The following is a 21087-nucleotide window of genomic DNA, read 5'->3' as shown; positions in this document are numbered from 1 at the left end:
TCATCAGTGATCCATTCAATTTGACATTAACACATTACTAATGAATTGTAATACATGTTGAAGATGTATCCATTCCCCTGCATTTACTAACACCTTGAAAGAACACAAAGCACTAGATCCCCTTTCCAGCAAAATGCTCAGCTGTTGAAACTGACTTAATGACCTTACAAGCATTGTCTTAAAATGACTAAGGATTTATTTTTAAAAAAATTACCTCATTCCAAACAGGATTGAGTTCATTTTCAATTTTCTTTGTTTTCTTTTTTTCATCTGCAAATACAAACAAAGCCTGATTATTTGTTTTTGCTAAAGCACTACAAAAATATTGTATTTTTTCCTTTCACTTTTCTAAAGAAGGTTTGAACTTTAAACCAAATGTTCCAATTCTTTTTAGCTCTTCCAGAAGTAACACATTTTACAATCAAGAAGTCCCCTGGGCAATTTTAGTAGATGAAGTTTTTCATTGTTTTGTTTAAGAATAGCTAGATGTAGTTCCAAAAAAACAAAATAAATATTTAGGTTTCGCAACCTTTTATGACCCTTAGCTTCACCTTCAATAATGATGAAAAAACACAGATTAAAATACTTAGAGACATCAAACCAAACACAACCTCTAAGTAATAGCAGTAAAATACTACTTCTGAAAGTCGTAAAAAGTGTGTGTTACATATTTACCATATTTGAGTTACAAAACAATTTTGAATGTTTAGCTCTGGAATAAAATCACATGGAAAAAAAATCTTAAGAAAATATGCTTACAGTGTCAGCACTGTCTGTTTTAAATGAGCAAATATTAGAAGAAATGCCTGTAAGAGAAAATGCAATCCTTCCTGAAAAAAATGATTTCCAGAGGTTATGCAGATGTGACTTCACTGAACTTACTGTGGCCTAAAAACTAAAAAAACCTGCAAAATTTCCATACTTCATGGTAAAATTTGCATTTGGGCAAGCTAAAAATCATGAGAATGTGGGGTGTGGTGCAAATGATACATAGCTTGGCATTATTTTTCCTGTTCAGTTAAAACATTTGTACATAGCTCCAATGGAGGACAAGTATTTTGACAACCAGAAGCACAAAAGAGCACAAACACACAGATCTTTGAACAGAAATTGCATATATTTGTGATAACAAATTAGCATCTTTAAGTATAGAGTGTAAAGCAGCTGCTGATCTCCAAAACGCTCAGCCACCACAAGTCCAAGCTTCACACACACTCCACATCTATAAGGACTCTAGTAAAGATAACTGCATTTTTATTATTTGAAGTTATGACTCTACTTAGCCTGGAAAATGTTGCAAGGGCCTGGGAAGCAAGAGTAAAGATATGCCAAAAGGGCAAGCTCATATGCCCACTAGTCAGGCTGCTGACTGTGTGGCTCTTTTTATTGGATGAGAGTGGGATGCACTGAAAAAGTCATCTGCCCATGCTGCAGATTACAAGAACTGACTTCCATTTATGTAACAGGAATTGTCTACAATTCACACAGGATATTGACTCATTGTAGGACAAAGGAAAAAGCTTTCATAACGTACCATACTGTGGCCTGACATTTTGCAGAACCCAGAACTAATTAACAAGCTAGTGAGAGAAATTCAACTTAATGCTATCTAATAGGAGACAAAGCATTTACAAAACTGGGTATCCCAGAATATCTGGGGTTGGGCACTGATACTCCAAGTTCCTCTAGAAGCTGGGAGATTAAATGATGTTTTCACTGCCAGTGAAAAAAAGGAACAATTACAGCTGTTTGTAAAGAGGATAGTAAATTACAGACCTGATTCTGATGGCACTAATGGATAAAAGTCCTATGGTCCCTGCCAAAGCTAAAATGTAACTCTCTAAGGTGAGTCCTGGCTTGAGCAAGAGTCAGAACAGTTCTTGACTGGTCCTAAATTTTCCACTCTGAATTATCCATTTTCATAAAAGCAAGATTTATGTTTCCACTAATACACATATTCTAGATTACACTGAGAAAAAAAAAACCTTTTCCTGTTATGAGTCTTTGTGAAAGCTGGATGAAAAAAACACTGGGAAGCACAGCTTACATTGGGTTTTAGTTGTAATTTTAGCCAGAATGTGACATTCACATTCCTCAAGGAAATATTTTGCATATATTCTCGTCTCTTTACTGACTTCCTTTTTATTACACCTTTATCGGTATTTTAATGCACTGGGTGGTGGTAGTATTTGTTTTTAAGCTCTTGGCAAAGCTCCTTCTTCTTCCAATCAAAAATCCCTGTTGCCAAGTAGGGTGAGGTGGATTGCTCAGTTATTCCAGGAGCTCACAAAAGTTTCAGGTCCTCAGGCTGTTTTCCTCTGCTGGTAACAATTGCAGCTATAGCAACCAGGATTAAACCACATCAGGATAAACTGTGCAATGGGGCCACTCACAATTTTGAGTGTGACCCTACCATGAAATAAGAAATTATAGTGGATACAGGTAGAACACTCTATACTAGTTTCTTTAAAAACTAACTACAGTAACAGTGGTATTGTAGAAGAAACCACTGTTTACTTTATCTTGATGGAGACGTTATACTACCTTATAAGATGCTAATTAATATTCTCAGGTGGAAATGACTATAATAAGAATGGCTTGATGTCCAAAAAAAATTAAGTGAGCTGTTTAAATAATAACAGTTCCATCATTAAAAATATTACAGTATAGCAAAACACTTAATGTTTCCATTTTAATCTTTTTTCCTATTATAACTACATTTTAATCAACATAGGCAGGTGGGGAATAGCAGAAACAAACATTATCTTTTACAACAGTCCTAAGTCTAAGATTCAAGAGAGAATCACATTCTCTCTTTGGTCAACTAAATATCCCATAAAACTTTTGTCAAATGAGAATTAAGATTGCATGGTGGCAGCAAGTGCAGGATCAAAAGGGCAGACCTCCAAAACCTGGAAATTAAATTCAGATAATTTAACTTTCTGCAAAACAGAAAATTTAAATCTAGTGAATAATTACATTCTAAAACTATTTTCTTTCACAGACTGAAATATAAACTAAAATAGCTTTGAACTACTTCAGGCCTGATGAAAAACTCTTAGATTAAGCACAAATGGAATCAAGTTGGATCAATCAAATTAAATGCCATTTCACCTCAGTTTTTACTGCATAAAGTGGAATGAAGCAGCCATGATGAATGATCAGAACACTAAATGTGCTAGCATTGACTGCAATTGAATCAATTTTTACACACTGAGACAAGAATCTAACAAACCAAAACAATTAAATTGATTTAATCATTATCACTTAGTGTCAGTTTAGCAAATGGCAACAGTTTTTTGTATTGATTTGACTAATTAATTGTCTCACATTGAGTGACAAACTCAGAATTCTGCAAGAACAGCACCCAGTTCCAGATAGCGATATTCGTTTACTCTTGGGGTGTAGATCTCTTTGAACTGTGAGCTGTTCTTAAAGTAAATAAAAGTTCCATCCCATTGGACTGGACATAAATGTGTAAAAAAAAAAGGAATTGCTTGCACAAAACTCCTCTGCTATATCAGAACAGAAACAGCTGCCTATTTCTTCCTAATATGCAGCTAATATGTATCACTGTAACAATTATATTAAATACCTAGTCTGTAGCCTGCTTAGTTAAACAAATTGGATGAAATCTATTCTATTCATAGATGAAACCATATTAACTTACATGTCTTAATACATAAAACATTTTCAGTCACTTTCATACTAACAGTTACAGGATCATGAGCTTTTACTTCACAGCATGGCTGTAAAGGTCTGAGACTGAAAGACTGTGTTTCCTTGGGAGGCTCAAATTTACTGAACCTGGCACCAGCAAAGGCCCTGTAAATTAAAATTTGAACAAAATACTTTGAAAATACATAGAAATATGTTCTAATGAAATGCCAGCTTCCACAGCAGTCTTCTTTCAAATGAGTATTTTCACTAAGACTTCACCAAGAATACTCCAGAGTCCAACAAGAACGTGAAAATGTGTGGCAGGGCCATGGCCATAGTCCTGCAAATTCTTGAGTTTTTCCCAGTCTAGAACATGCACTCCCAAACATGTTTTTATGTCCCCCAGGATTTACACTGGGTAGGGACTAAAGTTAAAGATTAATGCCCTTTGACATAATCTTCCCAAAATAAGACTTTTTTTTATCTCTACACATTAACAGGGTGAGGGGGGAACCAGCAGTGTATATTTAAAAAAAAATCTATAAACATAAACAGCTAGAAGTGGAACATATTTCAGATTTAACTCTATGCCCTTGTGCTTGGTAACCAGGCAATCCACTTGCAAATTAAATCAGATCTGGTAATAGCTGGTAAAAGCCTGATGCTTTCTGTCTCACTTGAATCATTCTGGAGAAGAAGCAAAAATCAGACTGATGGTATGTAGTAAAATCACATAAATGGAAGTGGCAGCATAAGGAGAAATTAAATATCCTATTATAAACCTGTCACAATTACAAAGCTGACACTGCATGTTTGCATGCAGTTAAGCATGTTGGAGAACATTAAAAATGCCAATTATAGTACATAAAGGATAAATATAGATTAATTCCTTTAATGTCTGCTGTCCAGTTTGGATTCATTTGGATATCTGAAGGACTGAAAAACAAATTCAGCAATAAAGAAAAAAAAATAATCTGTGACATATTTACCAGGTAAAAGTGAACTGCATTAGAGCACATAGAAGGAAGAAAAGGTTACAAGGAGGGATTAAACAGATACTTAAGCAAAAATCAGCTGTGGAGTTCCAAACTGCAGGAATAGAGGCAACACAGAAAGGCAAAACTGTCAGGAAAGCAAAGAAAGACAAGGAACTGGAAAGAGAAAATGGATAATTAAGAGGAAACAGATTGTGAAACAAAACAGAGAAATTACAGTATATTCACTTTTTGCAGGGCAAGTAAAATCATATTTTAAGAATTATGGTGTTCCAAAATGTATCGAGACAGGCTCTGCCACTTGTTCTAACAGACAGGGTGGCTAAAAAAACCAAAACAACAAACCTTGAAAAAAAGGAGGAAACTACAGTGAATATAACAATTTCACATCTTTCTGATGCTGAAATAAATCTGAAAACTTGTTACTTTGAAGGTTAAGATTCTGCATGTACAGTGCCTTTTCCAGCCTACAGCTGTCATGATTTCAGGTTTGGTTTCTAAAGGTGACAAACTCCTGCAAGGATTTTTCACACTTTAAAATACCATTTGGATTTCAGTGCACAGTTAGAAAACCAGGTCCCCTAGCAGGAGATAAGACACCTGCTTGTCAAAGTTTGGTTTGATGTATTACATGATCCAAAATTGCTTAACGGTTTTGGCACCTTAAAATCAATACAGAAATCGAGTTCCTGTAGTCTAGCCAAGTGAGGTAATGATGGCAACAGGTTAAGTATACTGTAAAACATAATTAGCTTTACATATAAATGCTAGTTTTATCACAGTCTATAACTGATGACCAATGAAAGTGAAAAATACAGTTTCCTTCCAAAATCTTGTAATTAAATAATCTTAACAGACAAAGTTTTGATGTGGAATTCTGTTTTTGAAAAAAACCCAAAAAAACAACAACATCTCCACACCAAACTAAAACAAAATCAAACACCTTCAGAAACAGTACTACTGTTTTTAAATGTAACTTGTCACTTGTAACAACAATAAATCACATTTTTATTGTATGTATGTGACAGTGAGCAGTGCCTGTTCAAAGAAATCAAGACAGGAATGATTTTTCAGATGGAAAACAATGTTATCTTCAATATCAGTATTAAAAGTGGGTTAATTTATGCAGTTAGATTTGTTTTTAAACAACAGGCTAATCCTTTGGAAAAGCTTGTAAAATGTGGATCCTGAAACAGAAGCACAGCTGGTGAGAACAGCCCAATGCGCTCCACCCAGTTCAAACTTCATTCAGGTAACTCCTGTCTCTAATTTAAAAATCTTCCCTAAAAATTACATCAGATGTAATTTCAGGAAAACATGTTTTCCTAGATTTTCAAATACTTACAAAGGGCACTATCTTTTACAAAACTTCTTCCCAGACTACATCTATGACAGTTTTGCTTACCTTTAAAAATAACAGAAACGATAGGATCTGGTTTCCCAAACTTGGTTTTAGGGATATTGGTAGCAGATTCCACAATCACCCGAAGCATTGTTTCCCGTCTTGCCTAAATGTTGACTGCCCCTGAAGGAATTAAATCCTCAGTTTCACAGTCCTTAACTTCTGGACCGAAATGCTAGCAGGAAGAGGAGGCAGGGAATTACTGGTTTACAGCAAAGGAGGTCTATGGGTGGATCTATGACGGACTAGCTACTCAAAAGCTCCGGGAAAAAAAGAGTCCTGTAAATTGACACCAGGTTCTGTCTTGCTGCACAGAGAGAACTCTCGCTAATGAAATCCTGTAACAGAAAGGGCACGCTGCAAAAACTCCGATTTCTTGTTGCTGCTTTTACTCTTAAACTGCTTGATAGATCTGTCGTCAGAAACCAAGGCAAGAATTAAGCAACATGAACTTTAAGCACGACTCTGGAACTCGAGCTAAACCACATCTGCCTCTCGGTATACCAAGGTATGAAATTTTAAGATGGCTTTTATTTTTTTCCCCCCTAATTTTTAGAACTTCATTGCTCGCAAATGCTTTTGGCTTGTCTCCGTGCCAGCCTAGTCACGAACTGGCGATGATCCCAAAAACCAGTCTAAGTCCTCCCCCTCCTGTTGTATTGTGGAACAACGACACTGCAGCCTCCCCACGGAACGTCCTGGATATAGTAGGTTTCTTGAGGAATTATTGAAACATACATCCATAACTAAAAATTTAAGAGTATTAAGGAAATGGCATGAAAAAATAAATTAAAAGTGACATATGTTGCTTGGAGGCATATGAATATTTTGTCTTAACAAACACTCTGGTATGAACTAGGTAACATTACAGGACAAGCACAAGAACTCTGAGCTCCCCGTGCTCAGCGTTAGTTTTTCTCAGCTGTGAACAGATATAAAATCTCGAGAGGTTCACGCTGCCACTGCCACACGTGTCCCCGTGTCCCCAGGGCAGAGGAAAGGGGAAGCCAGAAAGATGGAGCAAAATGAGTCACAAGTGAGCGCACTTCAGCCTAGCTTTTACCTGGTCACACGAGACCTATCCTAGCTTACTTTGTAATTTCTAGAATTATTAGATTTGGGGTAGATGAAAAGGATTTCTGGAGAAGGGAGTCACAAGCGTTCAGGGAGAAACGAGGACACAGACACGTAAGAGACAGCACTGAGCGGGCACTGGGCCATCCGAGCACCACGGCGCACCGCTCCGCGCCCCCGCACCGCGGGCCCAGCCCTGCCGCCGACACCCGCCCGGGAGCCCGGCGGCGGAGGGTAGGGACGCGACATGAGGGGGCGGTGACACCGGGGGCGGTGACACCACGGGACACCGCCCCCGCCGCCCCCGCCTCGCGGGGAATCCGGAAAGGCCGGAAGTGACGGTCCGGAGCCGCGGGATTCAAACTCCCGGAAGCGGCGCGGGCCGGGCCCGGACAGAGCCGTGTCCCCGCTCCGGGCCGTGTCCCCGCTCCGTCACTCGCGGCCCCTCTGGGCCCCGCGGGGTCCGGGAAGGCCCGCGCAGCCTGCGCTCGACTCCAGCTGTCGGAAGGCTTGTCCTGGCCGCTAGAAGGGATCGCTGTTCCGTAGCGCATCGTTTGGTTTGTACAGGCGCCTCAAGATGAACGCCAAGACGGCCATAGATCGAATTATGGGCAAGGGGGGGCTAAAGTCGGGCAACTCCAGAGCTGACAGCGGGCTCGAGAAGGGTAAGCAGGAGGGCTCTGCCCCGCGGAAATCCATGGAGGAGGTGGCGGCAGGCAGAGAGACGGAGCCGGAGAGGAGCGGGCTCCTGCAGGTGAGCCGGGCTCCCCCCGGGCCAGCGCCGGCCCTGTCCCACCGACACGGCCTCGGGAGCCGGAGCCCCACCCTTCCTCTCAAAACTTTTGATGTCACGACTGGTTTAGTAGCGTTAGACAGTTTAGACGAACTTTTCGTTTCACACTTTAATTCTCAGATATTTTTCAATGACAGCTGAGCTACTAAAATCACACTCGTCTGACAAGGCTGGTAAATACAAAGACTTGAGGCCAGAGGTGCCAGTTAGTCCATTAAGACCCGTCCTCACGTGCCAGATAGAACACGTCTCAGAGAAGTATTTTAAGCACTTCCTGCAAAGAATTTTATGTTTGCAAACGTTTGATTAAAAATATGCCGAAGGGTGCAGAATGTTTGTTTGAATTGTCAAGCTCCCCCCCCACTCAGCTATAGGTAAATGAAAATGTAATTGGGTTGCTACATTAACTTCCTTTGCAACTAATGAGCAGAAACTAAGATGCTGCAAGGTATTGAAGCATCTGTATGTCTATATGACTCTTCCACTCGAGGTAAACCTGTGGTTGAAAGTGAGAAGTTCACGACTCAACAGATGACCTAGTCAGAGGTTGTCAGGCTTCCCAGAAGGACAGGGAAACTTCAGATAGACACTAGAAAAGGGTACAACTAAGGTAGAATAGACATACTAATATTTCTATGGCACTTTTTTTAACCAAAGGGCTTGTCATGTGTCTGTGCCACAATGTCAGTTGAGAGCCAAGGATGAGCTGTTGCTGGGCAGCTCATGCACAGTTTTGTCTAAATTCCTTAGGGTATTTGCTGAGTCTGTTGCTGTTTGCTGTTTGCTTGGTGTTGGTAACTTAATACTGGCTTCCTATAAACTTAGAAAAACAGGTGGAAAGTCACCATCATGTTTGATATGCCAGATACTCTTTGGTATTTAAATAATATTAATTTTAATATTAATTTTACTTTTAGTGAGCAATGGTGTTCAACCATTCCATAAATGAGGCTCTCTCAAATTCACTTTCTTTCTGTTTCTCTTTCTAATGACTTGTCTTTCCAATGTCAACATGCAGGATTTCAACATCAGCCCTTCTCAGCAAAATTAAATGCTATCACATCTGACGTTCATACAGAGCCCCATGGAATCTTAAATGTGGTATTATTCTGTGTAATGATTACCTGTGCTGGAGGTCTACTGGAAAAAGAGTGCATGGTGAAAATATCTACTAAGCACATTTTGAAACTATGGGCCCAGATAATATGGAAAACAGGATCCTTCTCCTGAATGCTTTATTACAGCTCTTGTAACTCACTGTCATGTAGTTTGCAAGAAGGCTCTGCCGCTTCCCCAAAGCTACCAAATATGATAAGAAATATACTAAGAAATGTAGCACCAACCTCTTTGCTGGAAGTGTTTTGGAGTTCTTATACTGCTTTTGATTTAGGGTTCATATACTGTAGTGATCTTTATTTATATGCAAAACTGAGTACCTACCAAACCTGTGAAACTTGGCTCTTTGCACTCTCTCCTCGTTTCGTCTATTTCAGATTGGTTTTACTTGAAATATTTCATATGATTGCTCCAGTATTGTCTGCTTTGAGTTAAAAGTAATTTTCTCAGTGAATTAAAGGCTAAGAGAGAACTTTGAAAGTGAGCATCATAGAAAGGGTTGGGCAGGAAGACACCTTAAAGATCACCTAGTTCAAACCCCCCTGCCATGCACAGGGACACCTTCCACTAGACCCTGCTGCTCAGATCATCTCCAACTGTAAACTTACTAATGCATTTGATGCATAGAGTAACATTTACTCTTTTTTATTCTTTTTTCGTTTAGAAAGTACTTTCACTTGAGAAAGAAAAAGAAAAATACAATCACCTTCTTGGAGAGAAGGACAAAGAAATCCAAAACCTGAAAAACAAGCTCAGGTCCAAAACCAAGAACAGTGAAGTCTCCTTACTACAAAATCAGCTAGAGGAAAAAACAAAGGAAGCAGAAAAGAGAGAACAGTTACTTTGTTCTCTATCAGAAGAAATGAACCGGTTAAAATGTAATTTATCTGCAGCCATGGCAAAATGCTCTGATCTTGAGAACAAAACCAGTAGTACTTCTCAGGCAGCCCAGGTAAGCACTAAGAAATATTGCAATTGCAAATTGGAATCTGTGCCCACTAAACACCAATACCTGTTATAAAATAGGATGTTTTAAAAATTTTCTTACAAGCTGTGTTGTATGCTGAAATATTGTTGTATGAAGGGAGATGGTATCCAGATTGAACTGTAAATGAGGGACAGTCAGAGACCACACTTCAGGCAACACATCTGGGGAGGAGGGAATGCTCTCCTGCTCTATTGCAAGGTCCCTTGTTCAAGTTCACACACGGGTAGTGTGTCTTATGATACTATGTGGGATGATCCACTGTTGTTTAGGCAGGCACTGTGCCCTTCTCAGATTTGTGTGCTCAGTGATTAGACAGAGTAAGAAGGCAGCGGTGGTAAGAGATGTGGGGCACTAATAAAGACAGACTAAGCTGCTCACCTAATTCAGTTTCAGTCATGGGAATATCTTTCTTCTCTCTGCTCTTATGAATCCTCATTTGTGTCTCAGTTGTTAAAACTAATTGTCTTTACCTTCTATGGTATCACACATGGTAAATTCTTAAATGTGACACAGGATAGGACAAGATTAATGAGTTTCTCCCCTCATTAAGTGGTTTATAGGTATCTTGCCAATCCTTGACAGTGTTTACAAGTCCATTAATGATTCTACAGCTGTTTTTCCACCCCTGCTCTGTTCTAATGTTCTTTGGGAAATGCAGTAGCATCTCTATGAGGGGCACAGGGAAGTTGTTTGGGCACAGGTGCCTAAAAATAGGTGGCTTTCTTTCTTTTCCAGCTTTTGACCTGCAGATGGTGCTGGTTCCCTGCGCTCTACAAGGCAGTTGAGCAATTTCTAGAAATTCTGCTGTAGCCAAATAACAGACTATTTTTATCTACTGCTTTTGAATAACACATGTATATAGAGTACTTCTAATAATGCAGTTTATTGAGAAATATCACTTTAAATGCAGTGTATTTATTTTAAATTTTAAGACACTTCAAACTTCATTAAACGTATTAAAATGTACATTGAGTCAACAGATTTCCATCATATTTTTGTCGATAAACCACCAAATATATATTACTTTAAAACCATAATTTTCTTTTTAATTTTTAACTGACTTATCAACAGGACAATGATGTATTGACTGGATGTCTTGGAGAACTTGAAAACAAGTCTAGCAATGCCACTTGAAACTGCTTGGTGGCATATGAGCTCTGAAATGGAAACAAGAGTTTTATGACATAATTTTGGGAAAGTTTTTACTGAGGCAGGACTCTGATGTTCATAGAAACAAGTTCAGTGTCTCTAAATACTATTTTTATTAGGAAGTGTTTAAGTTTATTAATTACATTCAAAGTTCTGTATTTTTCAGCTATAATTTCTTCCAAGATCTGTAGAAAAATGTTGGAAAAAATGTGGTTTGGATTTGGGTAGTAGTCTACTTTTTTTTTTCTCAGTGAAGTTCCCTCTGACTTACACCTACACAATTTCATAACCACTTTGTATCATGCAGAGAAGATACATGTCAGAGTGGAAGATATATGTCTGTGTAACTGCTCTCCAGTTTTAGATGGGTCTCAAGAACTCTCCTACTCATATGTGTACAAAAGTCATACTAACTGCACCAGGGATCAGGTCTCAGAAAATCAGGCAGTTTGTCCTTATGCTTCCAGACAGGCCTGCACAATTACCCAGATGTTTACAGTCTTCCTGTTATCCCAGAGAAGCACCAAGATCTCTGTCTTTCCCTGACAACTTCTGTATGTCTGGGTCATTGCCATATGTATGGGGATACACAAATAGAAGAAAGATTTACCTCTCCTTGTACTTAAATGATACCCTTCAAGTATCTTCATTTTTCAAAAGCTCTTTGCAGAACACCCTTCAGGACTTCCAAGACAGCAGTTCAGCAAAAAATACATTATAGTTTCCTTAGGAAATGTTTTAATGTAACTACGAGTTGCAGACTTATGGAATAAATTCCATGTAAATCTTTGTCCTGTATTTTGCAGGAGAGTCTATTTTAAATACATGAAATGCCTTTCTATTTAACTTGGATCCTTCAAACAAATGTCAGCAACCAACTATAAAGATCTTTAAACACAAAAGGCACATCTGTTTCAATTTTTAAATGCATCTGTTTTAATTTTTAAAATATTCTTATGCTACTTATGTGAGATTAATAGTTGTACAGGAGTAGCTTTGCTGTTTCAGCCATGTATTTTAACCACCATTAACAAGTTGTTCTTTGTCTGCAGGAAGGTGCAACAAACAGCACTGAAGTTGAAATACAATTGAAAGATGTAAGTTTCCTGTAAATTTCAAGCACATATCACCTGTATTGAGATGCAGAATAATGTAAATTATCATCATGTACATTTTTGGGTAGTATGAGACCTCAGAGGGTATGTTTCTCTCTAAAATATAATACCTAAAATTATTTTGTGATATGGCAATAATTTAAATTTAGAAACCCAAAAACTTGCAAAAGAAAAAAAAATTAAGATTTCCATCATCTTTGAAAAAGCTTGCTTGGAACATCAGAACAAAGCGGTTGCTGACCAGTCAGGAGCCTGTAGGAACCTGACACTGCCTGGGATAGCATGAGGTTGGATCAGAAACCTCTTGAGGTCCCTTCCAAGCTGAGTAAGTCTAGGAGCCAAGCAACTAAAACATCCATGTCCTTGTTTTTACAAACTAAATTGTAATGATACTGTTTTATTTTATTCCATTTTCAAGGTCTGTTATTTTATATTTCATTTTTTATTTGAGATTGAAAAGCTAATTCTTCATAATCTAGGCACAACTCATGGAAGCCTTTGTTCTTTAAGTAATTTTCCCATTGCTGCACTTTTAACTTATGCTCAGCATCCTGAATTAACTTTCCAAATGAAGATGGATTTATTTATTTATTGTTCCAATTACTACAATTTGCATCAGACTTAACTAGCTTATCTTTAAACTGTCCAATATATAACTTCTAATATTTTTAAGACGTAAGACAAATACTTCTAAAAGCTGATTAATTACCAGAGTCTTTTTTGTTGTTGTTCTGTTTCTTTTTATGAAGGCTCTTGAGAAAAACCAGCAGTGGCTACTGTATGACCAGCAACGGGAAGCATATGTCAGGGGATTGCTTGGGAGGATCTTTGAACTTGAACAGAAGACAGAAATAGTTAGCTGGCAAGAACCTAGATCAAATTCAGAAGGTATCAACTTTATTTTTACCCCCACAAGTGACCCAAACCATAATTATCTATAGAATAAATTTTATGAAAACAAATTGTAGCACATTTAAAATCAAAGCTTTGTTCTCAACACTTTGGCTGCTTAATGGTAAACTTGGTTAAATACTATTTCTCTGCTTGCTGTTATCTACCTGTGTTACTTGACCAACAGTACTTCCTGCTCTTATCCACTTCAGAGATGGTTTTTAACAGCCTTGACACTCTATTAGCAACCTATCTGTTTGTGGAAAGTGTTGAGGCAAATAGATGTACGTCTCCCATCCTTCAAAGTACACTTTCAGTCAACATAATGGAAGCATTAAGGATTTATTAGCTAGGTGTGGATCAGATTTTTTTAAATTTACTTTTTTCAAAATAAATATTATAAAAATGACTCAAGATTGCCATGTTCTTTACTCACCTGAACAGTTGTTACAGGGCAAGAAAGCCTGTGACAGGTTTTGGCACCTCTCCAAAGCAGTGTTTCACAATAAGGATCTGGCCAGCTCCAGCTCACTTCCTTGCTGTGCAGTTCCTCAATAAGGCACACCCTCTCAGTATTAATAAAATTAAAATAATATTGAGCAGAAGAACCAGAAGGAATTGACTTGCTTTTCTTATTACCAAATTGATAATTTCATACATGCTGCAACTCACCTGCAAGGTAAAAATGACTAAACAGAACTAGCATCATGTGGAGTAAGAACATACTCACAGACTTGCAATAGTAATTCAAGGGCAGTGGATTGGTTTCTGTATTGCTGTTTGAATCTTTCTGGAAAACAGTGAAATATCATCCTAATCTTGTTTTGGTGCTGTTCAGAAATCTGTGAACAGTATTTTTAGAGGGAGGCAGACTCAGCTCACCAGGAAATGTACCCCAGAGTTACTGCAGTCAAAGCTTTGCCAGAAGAGCAGACAGGAGACTTGAAGTCAGGGTGTTAGAAAGTTCCTTTCTTCAATCAGCTAGGCAGTAGCAGAACTCCAAGTTTCTAAGAATCTAGCTATACAAGTTAAAAGTATATATGAAAACCTTTTCCAAGGAAAAACTTGGCCTCTCTCTGAGAATGTCACTGCTATAAAGGAGTATTGCTAATGAGAAGCTAGGGCTTAGTTTATAGCTGAGGGAAAGGAAAACTGTCAAGCAGGAAACTCTCCCTAGTAAATTATACTTTGAAGAATTAGTCCAAGTGTTCAATAGGAAAAGTATCAAAGTCACAAAACTTACAGTGCTAAAAATCAGCAAAGCCCGTGAAATTCTACATCCGTTGTTCTGCTTCTAGATATATTTTGTATGGCTCCTGATTTTTTGCATTCTGCCTCTTAATTTTTTCCTACTTATTAAACCTTTCTTGGGTCAACAAGCAGAAATTTTCTAGCACTGGTTTAAATAATAGTTGCTACCCAAGAAGCAAGCATTTAAATCAAAATAAATATCCTAGTCCTTTCTATTTGCTGTTTAGAAGTAAATTATGACATACTATTTGGAGAAGATGATTTGCAAAAGACAATGGAAGGTCTGGCTGTGGTTAACAAGGTTGAAGTAGAATCTGTCACATCCCAAGAGTATCTCTGGGGAGGGGGTAATGCCAGCAGCTTGGCTAAAGAGCCTAAAAGTGGAAGTAGGAATCCAGTGTCTTTGGGGCAGATTCCCATGAGTCAGTGTAATGCATGAGGCCTTAGAAGAATGGTGTTTTCCAGTATGTTGGTAAGGAGACTTAATGTATTATAAATACTGAAAGCTGTTTCAACCAAAGTTTAGTTCTAATCTGAGCTCTGCAGTGGCAGACTATGTCAATTTCTATTAATAAACCTTAAAATGCTGTTCAAGATCTACTTCTATGATTTTAAGTGGATTTTATTGTTTTAACATTACTAACTCAATTATTTCTGACTCATTAAGGTCATCTACAAAGGGAAAAGCAAGAATACCATGACCAGCTGTTACTAGCTGCTAGGAATGATCATGAGACTGAAAGACGCACTATAACCCAGCTGAGATTTGAACTTGATGAACTTAAAAAGACATATGAAGAAACACAAGGGGAAATGATGAGTTTAAATGCCTTATTGCAGTCACAACGGGTTGCTGAATTGAAGACTCAAGAAAACGAAAATAAAATGAAAGAGGAAGCACAAAGACTAAAACAAGAAAATGAAACTATCAAAGAACAGCTCAGAGAAGAAAAAGAAAAGTCTGAGGAACTTTTATGTCAGGTAAGTTGATGGATTTGGAGGTTTGAGGTCATTAGCAAAGAATCAAGAGAGATGAAAATTCATAGTTAATCAGAATGGACTATGCCTCTCTCTGATAACTGTTCTTCACATAGATCTAGACTTGTGTCCTTCTGGTTAAAACTGAACTGTTTAAACAAGAAACTTCTTTGTTCATTTATTTCCCTGGTCTTAAGAGACACAAAAGAGAAAGGAGAAAATATTGAATTGATTCTGATATAGTTCATCCTTGAGACTGATAGTGAATGAGAACAAGAAAGCTGAAAACTCATTTTATTATGTGCTCCCAACTATGGAATACCAATAATATCTGCTGTCACCTGGAAGCTAAAATACAGCTGATATTTGAAATATGAGAATAAAATTTATTAGACACCAAAGTATGCCAAAGCCAGAACAACAATTAAGCATGCTAAAGACAGGCGGTTGTCACTGGTTAATAATGATTAAAAGAAGTTTATTTTATTTTGTTTTATTATTTGTTTTATTATTATTATTTTTTGAAGGTGAACAACAGCATTATCATAAAAGTTGATACATGCTGAAAGCAGAGGATATTTTAATGTATGCATTTACTTATGATTATGATATAGTACTTTCTGACCTTTAAACTTGTTCTCTTATATTAAAAAAAATTGCATTGTTTGTTTTTATTAACATCATATCATGTGAGTGCAAACAGGTTTTGTGAATATATTTTTGTCAGCATCCTGACAATCACCTAGGAGGCTTCAGTTTTTGGTTTTTTTAACAATAACATCATCCTGCATTCCCTCTTCTTGGTGCAATAATAATTTTTCACTAGGGTTTTTCCTGGGGAAATAGTGATTTGAATTGAGTTTGGTTCTTGCATAACAGGCATACATTTTCTGTTGGCATTGGAATGTAAGAGTTTGCTTCCATCCCATTATAAATTTTTAAGCTTATTAACTATAGTATATGGAAATTGTTTGTTACAAGTGTTAATCTGCCTTGTAGGTGCAACTTCTTCGTAAATCATTGCTCAGACAGGAGGCAGAACACACAAGAATAGCTTTGTTGGAACAACAGGTACAAAATTACGTGCTAAAGTGCTGATATTTAATCTGTGTTAGGCACAAAGTCTTTCTAGACTAACTTCACATTTAAGAATGATTAGTATATTAAATAAAGTAATGCTAGGCATGAATATTCAACAGTGCATAATCTCTTGATGCTTTCAAAAATTTTGAAACATCTGTCAGGAGGAAAATCTGTAATGTTCTACTGATAAGAAGGTATGATCAAACCTGATGCTATTTTCTCCACAATCACTGTTCAACATGTAAAGCCTCAGATAAGGCACAGGAAATATTCTAAAACTAATCACATAATTAAAGCTTTGTAAGATATTTTTGATATAGATATAATTGCATTGCCGTATTTTCTATTTTCTTTATTTGAAATTGAAACACCCACCAAACAAAATAACTTTAAACTGCACCTCTGCTAAAGGAGATTTTAATAATTGGGCATATGTGAATTTCACTGTAATGAAAGCAACAGCAATTTTTAATTTTTCATTTAAATTTTCCTTTTAATCCCATTTTGAGATGTTATTGCAGAGCAAAACTGACTTTAAATATATAAATAGGAAACATTCCTCCCGATTCATACTAACTTTGACTTCAGTTTTTCACTTTGTTGGGCTGCCAGATCCAGATATGCACCACGGACTTAGAGAATGGAAAGCTTGACCGCCAGAACTTGAAGCATGAGTTAAACCATGTTCTCAAGGAGTTGCGCAAGGCCAAGGAGAAAATAACCCGTCTGGAGCCTCTGGTACGTACTGAAAAACTTACAGGTGAATTTAGTCAGGGATTTTTAATAAACACACATCCTCTTGCTTTGGGTTCTTATTCCAAGCACTAAGTGTCCCTCCATCCTTTATATCTTTCCCCAAGGTGCAGCCTTGTGCCAGTCAGGCAGGCATTGCTTTTCTCTCCAGCAAGCATGGAGCGGGAGCACTGCAGCAGGAGCTCCAGAACAGTCCCTGCTGAGCAGGGAACACTCTGTATTTTGTATCACAGTGTGTGACCCAGTTTTGTCTTGCACCGTGACAAAGCTGCAATGTGCTTCCACTCAGACTTGTTGCTGGTGAACAGGGCACAGTCCTTTGTGCTGTAACACACCCAAGGCCTGTGTGCCATCAAACCTTAATGTATTTTCCCACAGCATTTGATTAGTGCATGCATGCCCCAGTCTTACAGTGAAGCTCCTCCTTTTGCAGAAACTCCGAGAATCTGGACATATGGAATCACAAGAAGATTTGCAAGCTGTATTTGACAAGAAGCTGACCACATATGACAGAAGTCCTCCCCTGAAACATTCCAGCTGCCTTGATGAAAGTTTTCTCGAGTGTCCCAGATGTAAAGTGCCATATCCAACGAGCCAGCATAGAGAATTACTAGCACACATTGACTTCTGTACAGCTTGAGCTCCAAATGAACTTACTATCTTTGCTTCATATATGCTGCCAATATGCTAGGCAAAAGATCTTTTAAAGCTTATTTCTTACAGTTGTATAAATGACAAAATGATAATTCAGTTCCACAAAAAGTATTAATATTATAATTTGGCCCCAGTATTTTACCTCATGTTTTTGAAAAACAGCTCCTGCATTTTCTAGTTGCAAACAGAAATATTTTTAGAATTAGGAATATTTTAAATAGTAAACTACTGGCCTTTTTTTTTTTTTTTCTTTTTGCACTATTAAATGTAAGAATAGTAAAAGCACAATTATTGTGTCAGACTATATTTTAGTTTTGGCATACCCAGTTCTTGGTTGTTGAATCCTGATGATTGTGCTTGTACCTTAACTGACAAGATTGGCTGCAAAAGATTTTTGGCCCTCGAAGGTGCACTATATATATATATATATATATATATTTATTTATACATGGTGTGTGTACATATGTGTAGTGTGTAGAGTATATACATACATCTGTTATATATATATGTGGAATAGATCAACATCTTGATACATAAAAACTCAGGAGGGTCATGTTAGATCTTTGCTGCTTAAGACTGATGGTCAAAACATCAATCTGAAGTAGCTGATCATCCAGAACCACCATCAGGGGTGGCTAAATTGCTGACCAAGGTTTAATCTCAGAAAAACCAACTTCCTGGCAAACATAAACTTCCTCAGTGCTGAAGAAAGTTTATATTTCAGAGAATGTCAGAGGCCATTTTTGAATTTTGGGTGTATGATTACTCTGAATTAAACTTGTTTTGCTTCTGTATTTTAGAGGTTAAAGTTGAGAAATGTCAGTTATTCAGCCTTAGATTTGACAAATGTCCCAAAGTGCAGTTTTTAACAAATTGCTCTAGTGGATTTGAAGTGTCGCTGTATTTTGGTATTAATACAAAACACAAGTTAATGTCAAATTCTGGCAACAAATTAGAAACTGGCAAAAAAAAATCACTGATGGATTTACAATTGCAAATTGCAATCTCTAGCACCTACTGTAAGTTTGAATGGATTGTGAGCATTTTGTTCCTTGCATATGTAGTGAAGTCCCAACAAGAAGTTACTTCCATGGAAATTATTCAAATGTGGAAATTTTGCAAAGATACACTAGTTAAGAATAAATTTGCACATTTTACAAGTTTGTGGTTTGCTGAGGACACACAAGTACCCAAGGTGTATGTTTCTCTGGCCTGCTGATTCTGATTGCTAGCTGGTATCAGCTTTCTCCATTTGCTTTATTGCAAAACTGCGCGCATTTACCCCACAATGTTCACCTTAATCCCTGATGTTACATTTTTATTCTTAAATATGAAGGTGTTTTCCAATTTGTTGAAAATAACTGATAGTATCGAGTGATGTTATTCTCAATTAAATCCAGTGTTCATGAGACAGAAAATATTAAAAGATATTATCTTTATATCTGAAATATCTCTGCCAGATTTATTGTATTAGCCACTCCCTATCCACTTTTCAATTTCACTGACCATGTCTCAGGCTAATCTTTGTATTTGACAATTTGCTCAATTGCTAACAACAGTTTTTCTGACCAAAGATATAATAAGCTAAGGAGTAAAACAGAAATTGTGATTCAGAATCTCAAGGTTTTTCCATGAGAGAAATTGTCTTAATTTCATATATTTTTACAAATCTTTTAGTTCAGGATAATAACTATGCTTTTCATTGCAGCCTAATAATTTTAATCTCTAATTAAACTACTTTTGAAAGTTTGTCTTTTAACAACAGCTTAATCAGCTAGTATTCTATTCCCAGCTGCATACTCAGCATAGTTTCTGCAAAAGGAAATCCTGATCTTTTATGTATTATAAATGAAATAAGTTTGCCTACTACAGGTCAGCACTCTTCTGTAGTTCTGAGGCTTTCTTAAATTAGCATAAAACACTTCCACTTTAGAAACTGGTACTGTAGAGGGAGACTGGAAAGTTCATGATGTGATAAAAAGTTTTGTTCATTCTACCTTTAATAAACTTTAACAATGGATTTAGTCCTACCTGATAAATATTACAAGAAAAACCTCTTGCTGATAAATTTATACAGGTCATTATTGTGCTATATGTTGCAAAATACCAAAATTACGTTTCAGTGAAGTAAAACACTTACTTTGAAAGCAGACCCACAAATACTATTGCCATTACCTACATGTAATTAAAACCAACTATAAAACTCCAGCTTCATATGGTATGCAGATCATATCACTGCTTTTTTTCCATTCCTTAGAAGCTAAGAAATCTCAGATTTTTTTTTCCTGAAAATTAACAAAGGAGATCTGCTGCTCCTCTCTTTAGTTATATGTGGAAAAGAGAAGTTTGTGCCTAACATGCTTTCCTTACTGATAAGAATTAATTAGCTTTAAGTCTAATTATTTGTAAGGCAGGAAGCAACAGTAATGTTTTCATTACTTCAAGCACTTTGGATTTACAATGTCAGGAGCCTTTTTCTGTTATATCCCCTTCAAGTAATTGAATTTCAACCTACCAGAAAGACTGTTATTTGAAGTTACTGATCCAGGGAAACCTGGGGGCTAATACAATGGTTTACCAATATTTAGTAGCATATTTATATATCCTAGCTTTCATACTGTTCTTTTTAAACAGCAAATTAAATGAATTTGATGCCATGTTGGGTAGCTGGAAAGACAGCTAAAACTCCACAATTTTTTTCCATAAGGAGAGCTTATAAAATAAAAATTGTAAAATAAAAATTGAAAGATGGCTCTGTTATTTTTCTTAGATCCATAAATGAACTTCTGGTATTCTCCTTGCTTGTGTCACTTTTAATCTCAGTTTTTATAATCATCTTTCACGTGGTTATGTTGAGTATTGTACTTCAAGAACAATTCAGACTAATATGAATGTAGTAGAAGTCTTTCAGACTTCTGATCAAATTCAAGGAAGAACCTTCAGTGCTCAATGAGAAGAGTAACGTTCAAAAGTGCAAAAGATAAGGAAGATCTTTCTGGTGGCTGGAGTAGATGAGCAGTGAAACATATTGCTTACAGAGGCTGTGAAATCTCCACCACTGGAGATTTATCGGGACACTTATGTAACTACCTAAACCACCCCTGACAGGCGAGGCTGTCTTGGCTCAGGGACATCAGCCACTGATTTCTCACACTGCCTTGAAGCCCTGTTTTTAACGGCACATG

At 37.2% G+C, this 21087-nt stretch overlaps 2 protein-coding genes across 8 annotated transcripts in view; one reads left to right on the top strand and one right to left on the bottom strand.

Annotated features, from left to right (window-relative positions):
• The window catches only part of MYOF (myoferlin), a 62480-nt gene extending 55941 nt beyond the window's left edge, over positions 1-6539 (bottom strand). For 4 of the 6 annotated variants that reach the window (XM_015633468.3, XM_015633470.3, XM_015633469.3 and 1 more), the window contains exons 1-2: positions 6061-6534; positions 215-270 (exon numbers count right to left, since the gene is read on the bottom strand). In XM_015633468.3, the coding sequence (XP_015488954.1) occupies positions 215-270; positions 6061-6148 (144 nt within the window). In that variant the 5' untranslated portion in view covers positions 6149-6534. Of the gene's footprint in view, positions 1-214; positions 271-6060 lie in introns of all 6 variants that reach the window. The other 2 variants (XR_004498103.1, XM_015633472.3) reach the window with 2 other exon arrangements.
• A 951-nt stretch (positions 6540-7490) lies between these two features.
• Positions 7491-19350, top strand: CEP55 (centrosomal protein 55). 2 transcript variants are annotated; one of them, XM_015633475.1, is made up of 8 exons: positions 7491-7885; positions 9705-9992; positions 12230-12274; positions 13042-13180; positions 15102-15415; positions 16412-16483; positions 17108-17233; positions 17682-19350. In XM_015633475.1, the coding sequence occupies exons 1-8, from the start codon at positions 7709-7711 to the stop codon at positions 17886-17888; spliced, it is 1368 nt and encodes a 455-aa protein (XP_015488961.1). In that variant the 5' UTR covers positions 7491-7708; the 3' UTR covers positions 17889-19350. The 2 variants fall into 2 exon arrangements, with proteins under 2 accessions (XP_015488961.1, XP_015488960.1); XM_015633474.1 differs by having other exon boundaries at positions 17084-17233.
• Positions 19351-21087: the final 1737 nt, after the last annotated feature.

The sequence above is a fragment of the Parus major genome, chromosome 6, assembly GCF_001522545.3.
Source record: "Parus major isolate Abel chromosome 6, Parus_major1.1, whole genome shotgun sequence".
NCBI classification, from domain to species: domain Eukaryota; kingdom Metazoa; phylum Chordata; class Aves; order Passeriformes; family Paridae; genus Parus; species Parus major.
The sequence above is the reverse complement of the archived record's forward strand: the minus strand, read 5'-3'. Positions and strand labels throughout refer to the sequence as shown.